General features: G+C 37.1%; 1 protein-coding gene and 1 non-coding gene across 2 annotated transcripts; one reads left to right on the top strand and one right to left on the bottom strand.

The window, feature by feature from the left end:
• Positions 1-2,100: 2,100 nt before the first annotated feature.
• On the top strand, positions 2,101-2,219 carry LOC131163246 (5S ribosomal RNA). Its single transcript, XR_009139021.1, has one exon. It is a non-coding gene; the product is annotated as a 5S ribosomal RNA (ribosomal RNA).
• A 1,851-nt stretch (positions 2,220-4,070) lies between these two features.
• On the bottom strand, positions 4,071-5,007 carry LOC131162569 (uncharacterized). The gene is made up of 3 exons (XM_058119185.1): positions 4,456-5,007; positions 4,221-4,271; positions 4,071-4,076 (listed from the first exon to the last, which is right to left on the bottom strand). Exons 1-3 carry the CDS (start codon positions 5,005-5,007, stop codon positions 4,071-4,073), a joined length of 609 nt encoding a protein of 202 aa, XP_057975168.1.
• Positions 5,008-6,368: the final 1,361 nt, after the last annotated feature.

Raw genomic sequence — 6,368 nt, 5'->3', positions numbered from 1 at the left:
CAATACTCACATGTTCAAAGCTCTATTGTTGAAAAACCTTCTGCTGAAGTTTTTGCTATGTTCTTGCTTATCAATACTCATGATTTCTAATCATTCTACTGAGTTTTTCAAAACAAATCAGAATCACAGTGATATTTACTTGAGCTTCAATCTTTATATTGATTAATTGATGAAGTATAATGTGATTTTAATTGCATAAATATGCTCTAACTGAGAGTGTTCTTGTATGAACCAAAGTTGTTCTTGTTTTTCTTTGTTGTATTGATGATTCAGGTTGTTGGATCATTGCCTAACAAGAAGAGGTATTCTTGTTAGAGAAGGGACTCCACCTGATAAGGAGAGAGGATGTAACTTAGCCTGAAAATAAGTTGGAAAGGGAAAACCTCATAGTGATTGCTTAGGGAAAGCTTAGCTTCGAAATAAGTGCCTCACAAAGAGTTCGGCTCATCACAAATGCCTTACAAAGAGTTCGGCTGGGCACCAATGCCTCACGAAGAGTTCGGCTTGGCACAAATGCCTCACGAAGAGTTCGACTCAGCATGAATGCCTCACTAATAGTTTGGCGTGGCAAAAATGCCTCACGGACATTCGGCTCAGCACGAATAACTCTCGAAGAGCTGCTTAGCACAAATGCCTCGCGAAGAGTTCCACTCAGCACGAATGCCTCACGAAGAATTTTTCTTGGCACAAATAACTCTCGAAGAGTTGCTCAACATGAATAACTCTCAAAGAGCGAGTGCACAAATGCCTCACGAAGAGTTTAGCTTGGCACAAATGCCTCACTAAGAGTTCGTCTTGGCACCAATGCCTCACGAAGAGTTCGGCTCGACACAAATGCCTCACGAAGAGTTTGGCTCGGCGCAAATGCCTCACAAAGAGTTTGGCTTGGTGCGAATGCCTCACAAAGAGTTCAGCTTGACACGAATGCCTCATGAAGAGTTCGAATTGGCACAAATGTCTCACCAAGAGTTCAACTCGGCACAAACACCTCATGAAGAGTTCAGCTCAACATGAATGCCTTACTAAGAGTTTGCTTGGCACGAATGTCTCACCAAGAGTTTGGGTCTACACAAATACCTCTCGAAGAGCTGCTCAAAAAAAATTCCTCACAAAGAGTTTGGCTCGGCACGAACGCCTGTTAAAGAGCTGCTCGGCACAAATGCCTTACAAAAAGTTCGGCCTAGCAAAGTCGCACACTTACGAAATTAAGTCGGATCAGCCGAAGATTTTGGCTCGGCAAAGCCATCTGTACGAGAACCGGCTTGGATTAGCTGACACTCTTGATGTCGGATCGGCAAAGCCATGGGCGCAGAAGACTAGCTCAGATCAATCCAAAATGTAAAGACTCTCGACTAGACCAGAGCCTTGTACACAGAGCTCGGCTCAGATGAGCCAACAACCCGCCGGCCAAAAAAAAAATAATGAGGAAGAGATAGGACAACTTTCAAAATTTCAAGAATAAACTTCAAAAATTCAAAATTAAGGGGGGCAACTAATATACCTTAAATATATCAACCACTGAGTCAAAAGGAAGTTAATGCCCAACATTGATGAGAGCAGTCATCACTCAAGTCAACTGATGGGCAAAGTAATCGGCTCCAACTCAATAACGACCACAGTGATCCACATCGATGCCGTAATGGCCGGAGTGATTTACGCCGGGTGCCATAATGGTGAATGAACCAAGGGTCAAACCTCGCCACTTTCAAAAAGGGGCTATTGTTAATAGACAAAGGTATCTCATTCTAACTCATCTTTACTGTTGCATACAACCTCTCTAAAGCAGTCCCTTACTTAAGCATCGGAGTGATCCCCCAGAGCACACCTTGAGTCCTCCAAGTCACTCTAATTTCTTTCTTTTTCCGATCTAGATCGAAACGTTCATCGGAGGTCCTTCGACTTTTAATCCCCCAACACAAATTATTAATTGATGTATGTTTAATTTCACTAACAACCTTTTTTGCATCTTTTATCACCTTTTTATACTTTTCAAAGTTATCCATGTTTCTATTTTTTTTCCCCATGTTTTATACCAATTTTTTAAATTTTTTAATATTTTTTTTACAGCTTTTTGAACATCTTGATCCCACCACCAAAAAAGAGTGCGATCATACCAACACTAATGCACCGGATCTCATCAGAACTCCGCAATTTAGCGTACTTGGGCGAGAGTAGTACTAGGATGGATGACCTCCTGGGAAGTCCTTGTGTTGCACTCCTTTTAAAAAAAGAAAAAAAAAATCCCACCACCAACATTGTTTGCTATTCGAGAATCTTCCTTTTGACTCAGTTAAAATCTCTTTTCTTATATTTTTAATAGAGCAAGCTATCTTACTCCAAAGAGTGTTTGTGTCTACACCATCCTTTATACTCCAATCACCATCTTTTATCATTTTATTTTTAAATTTCATAATTTCTTATCCTTTTAAGTTCCATTATGTAGTTCTCTTAGACACTATCTTTTATGTTTTTATCTACAATAATTTCTACCCCATTCTTATGTTTTTCTTTTCCAGTTTGCTAAAGTTTAAATCTTAATTTAACAATTTATCTAGTTTTCTCCCACACCCACTTAGTTTCTTAAAGATAAAGTATATAAATTTATCTTCTAATCATTGAGTACACAATTTCCACGCTTTTACCCGGTCCTGTAAGTGTCCCTATATTTCAAGCTACTAATCTAATCCTAGTTTACTATACTAACTTCTTGACCCACCCACATTCAAAATGATGTGAGAACCCTCGCATATTTGACAATGTGCCTAGGCGTCGACACATTGCATCGCTTCGAGGTGACAACCTATCCCACCACACATCGCATCGCTTTGAGACGACAACCTAACCCACCCTTGTCCACGTTTTGCTACACTCGGGTGGTATAAGTGCAACACGCCGCTCATAGGGGACGCCCCAATGAATATTCAGTAAAGATTCATATCATAGTGATCTAAAAAATTTTACGATGGCTGTCAGCTACCTAGTGCAACCCTCCTCCTTTACTAAGACTTGAGACAAGTTGTGTGTGAAAATATTACGATATTAAGTGCATCATAGGTGTAGTTGCATTGCATAACATAAGACCATAATCTGTAAAAAAGATTATTTTATTTAACATAAATAAAAATTAGATCTTTGAAATAACATATATAAATATATATAATCAAAATATAAGTATCTTATTTTATTTTTATTTTTTTGTAAAACTAATGAATATTGATTAAATATAATTATGGTTTAATTTAGATAATTGGTCACTTTTTTAAACAAATAAAAGTTATATGAGAAATTATATGATAAAATGATCCTACATTCATTAATATCAGACATATAAAATTTATGTTTAAAATTTATGAAACAAATATACAGACATGTGGAGGGACGAGTCTCCTCTATAATTTTTCCATTGAAGTGAGTTGCAAGTTGCAACATGTAAAAACATATTAATTTTTTTTTTTTTTTTTTTTGAACGAGTCAAAAAAATTAGTGCACTAGTGATTTAATTATTTTAGAAAATTAAATGGGCTTTTGAAATTTTAGCCCAAAAAAAAAAAATGATTACTGGCCCTCCAAAATTACATATGCACTCCAAATTTATTTTTTAACTTTTTTTTAATAAAATGACAAATTTACCCTCATTTTTTAATGCATGCATTTTCCTGGATATTCGAGCTAACACAATCTTGACTATAAATATTTATTTATTTATTCAAACTAATTTAAAAAATGGTTACAATAATTCAAACAGGATATATATTTATTGAAATTCGAGCTAACACATTCTTGACCATAAATATTTATTTATTTATTGAAAACTCACTCAGTCGAAGATAAACACGGTTCAAACTAATTTAAAAAATGGTTACAATAATTCAAACAGGATAAATTGATAGCTCAGTTTGGCACTATCCAACGACTATCTTTCCATCCCATGCCCTAAACAACGTACACAAAGTGGCCGAGGAGAAACACAATTTTCCTGGAAAATTCAATATTTTCTGTGCATGCAATTCCCAATTCACAAATACACTAATTTAAACTGGCCGGGACAGATATTCAATTCGATCCCACTGCTACCCCTGCAAAAATAAGAATCAAGAGAACAAACAATCAGATAAATTAAAGACGGAATTAATCAAAACTAATTAAAGGGAAAAAAAGAAAAATTGGGATCAGCAAGAACAAGCGGATGGAGTAATCACCTATCCTCTAGGCCCAGGAACTTTGTATCTGTCAGCTGTAATTTCAGTTAACGTTGAGCCTGGAAAAAGAGCCTGCGTGCAAAGAAATTAATGCATCATGCAAAGTTAGAGATCTATAAACAAATGATTCGGGAAAATCAGATTCAATCAAACGAACCAAAAAGCAGAAGATGAACCCAACTTTCTTTTTGTTTATTTTGAATTCATCGTGTGGGTTTTCTTGAGAACCAAACGGCGGGTAAAGGAAGAAACTTACGTCTATTTCCTTCTGGACGTTCTTAGCTCGTTTCTTGGGCCTACGCGGGGGTTTGTGTCCCAACATCGCCAAATAATCCTCCTCCACCTCCTGCCGTGAAAGCGGTATCGTGAATTTCGCTTCATCGCCGTCGATCGTCGCCTTGCGCGCAACTTTCCTCGCCCTCAGATTCCACGGCTTGGAGGTGGGAGCAAACGACGACGACTCCGCCGTGACCGCTTCCCATTCTCTCCCAAAATTAACCTTCAACTTATCCACCTGCTCTTGGCGATCGACCAACAACATCGTTCTCACCGCTTCGATTCCATTAAAGTCGCCGCCAATATTCTCAGCCTTCGGCTTCTCGAAATCACGATCGACACGATGGTGAGCCACGGACGAAGACTTGTTGGTTTTGGAGTCAGGTGAATCGTTTTCAGAGTTCAGTTTGAGGCACCGGCTGGGGAACTTGTCATCCCCCAACTTCAAAGCCACCGAGGAAAATATACGCAGACGCTTTATGACCTTGTTTGCGCGCCCTTCCTCTTCCGCCGTCGCATCCGCAATCCCCATTGATCGAAAGAAAGCTCTTCGATCTCTAAATTTTCTTCAACTGAGATTCGTCTCTCAGATTCAGAGAGAGAGAGAGAGAGAGAGTTAGACTGAGAGAAATGGAGGATTGGTGAAGATGACGCTCCTTATATAGGGGCTAGAGATGAGAGAGAGAGAGAGAGAGAGAGAGAGAGAGAGAGAGAGAGAGAGAGAGAGAGAGAGAGAGATGTAAGATGGAGAAGCTGTAGAATCATCAAAATGAGATTTTAATCTTATAATCATGGTCTAATAAAAAATAAGATGAAGTTCATATGTATAAATTAATAAAGTGTTCCTAAATACTTGGGATGGATGATGATGATGATGAGTGCCCGTGTGAAAAAATAATCCCCCGATAGTATATATATAAGATAGGTTTTCAAAAGAGCTAATTTCTCTCGGCCATTTTATTTACACATTATGCATGCATGGCTGCTCTCCATTCATTCCGGAAAGTTTGGGAGAAGATAACTAATTTGATAAGATAATTGGTTGCTATGAAGAATTCGGATGATTTCAATTCCCATTTTCTTTTGACAATGGCATGCATGGGAGAATATATATATATATATATATATGATGCTGCTGCGTATATAGTAGTATTATACCAAAATACAATTTAACTTTGAACCCAAAAATTTAGTCTATTATAAATATAATATATACATATTTTTGAAAAGAAAAGATGGTGTCTGAAATTCTTCGAACACTTGATTAATTCATCGAAATAGTGGTTCGTCCCTCTAGCATTCTCTACTTAACACAAATGTATTATCTCAAATATAAAACTGAAACCTCTAAGGACTTGAACCCTCATAATTTAAGTAGAGATCAAGTCTAAGTTTAGACCCACCCTTAAGAGGCATTATTATAAATATAATATTTCTCTTCTCAAATTTAGTGCTTGATTTACCTATTCTTTTCACAGTGGGTCATCTCTCCAGTGTGAATTCAATAGAATCATTTGAGCTTATGTTCTTCAATCTTTAAATCTTTAATGGACAATGCCTAATTCGTGTCCAAAATTAGTATTCCTCCAAGCTTAAGGATAGCCTTAGAATTTTAAGAATATTAATCTCAACTATTGTTTCCTGATAAATATGGTAAGAAACAAAATCACAGATCCTTTTGGGACACTCCATGCTTAATTTTTTAAATCTTTAAGAACATTTTTGTATTAATGGAGTAGTATCTACTCTGGTTTTTTTTTTTTCTCTCAATTGAGTTGATTTCTTGAAACTTTGTAAAAATATTACTCTGCAATTTTAGGATTTTGAAAAATGGTAAAGGCATAAGAAAGCAATAGTGCATAACTCAGGGGGGGGGGGCATTTCTCATTAAAT

Source organism: Malania oleifera, chromosome 8 (genome assembly GCF_029873635.1).
Source record: "Malania oleifera isolate guangnan ecotype guangnan chromosome 8, ASM2987363v1, whole genome shotgun sequence".
Taxonomy (NCBI): domain Eukaryota; kingdom Viridiplantae; phylum Streptophyta; class Magnoliopsida; order Santalales; family Ximeniaceae; genus Malania; species Malania oleifera.
The sequence above is the reverse complement of the archived record's forward strand: the minus strand, read 5'-3'. Positions and strand labels throughout refer to the sequence as shown.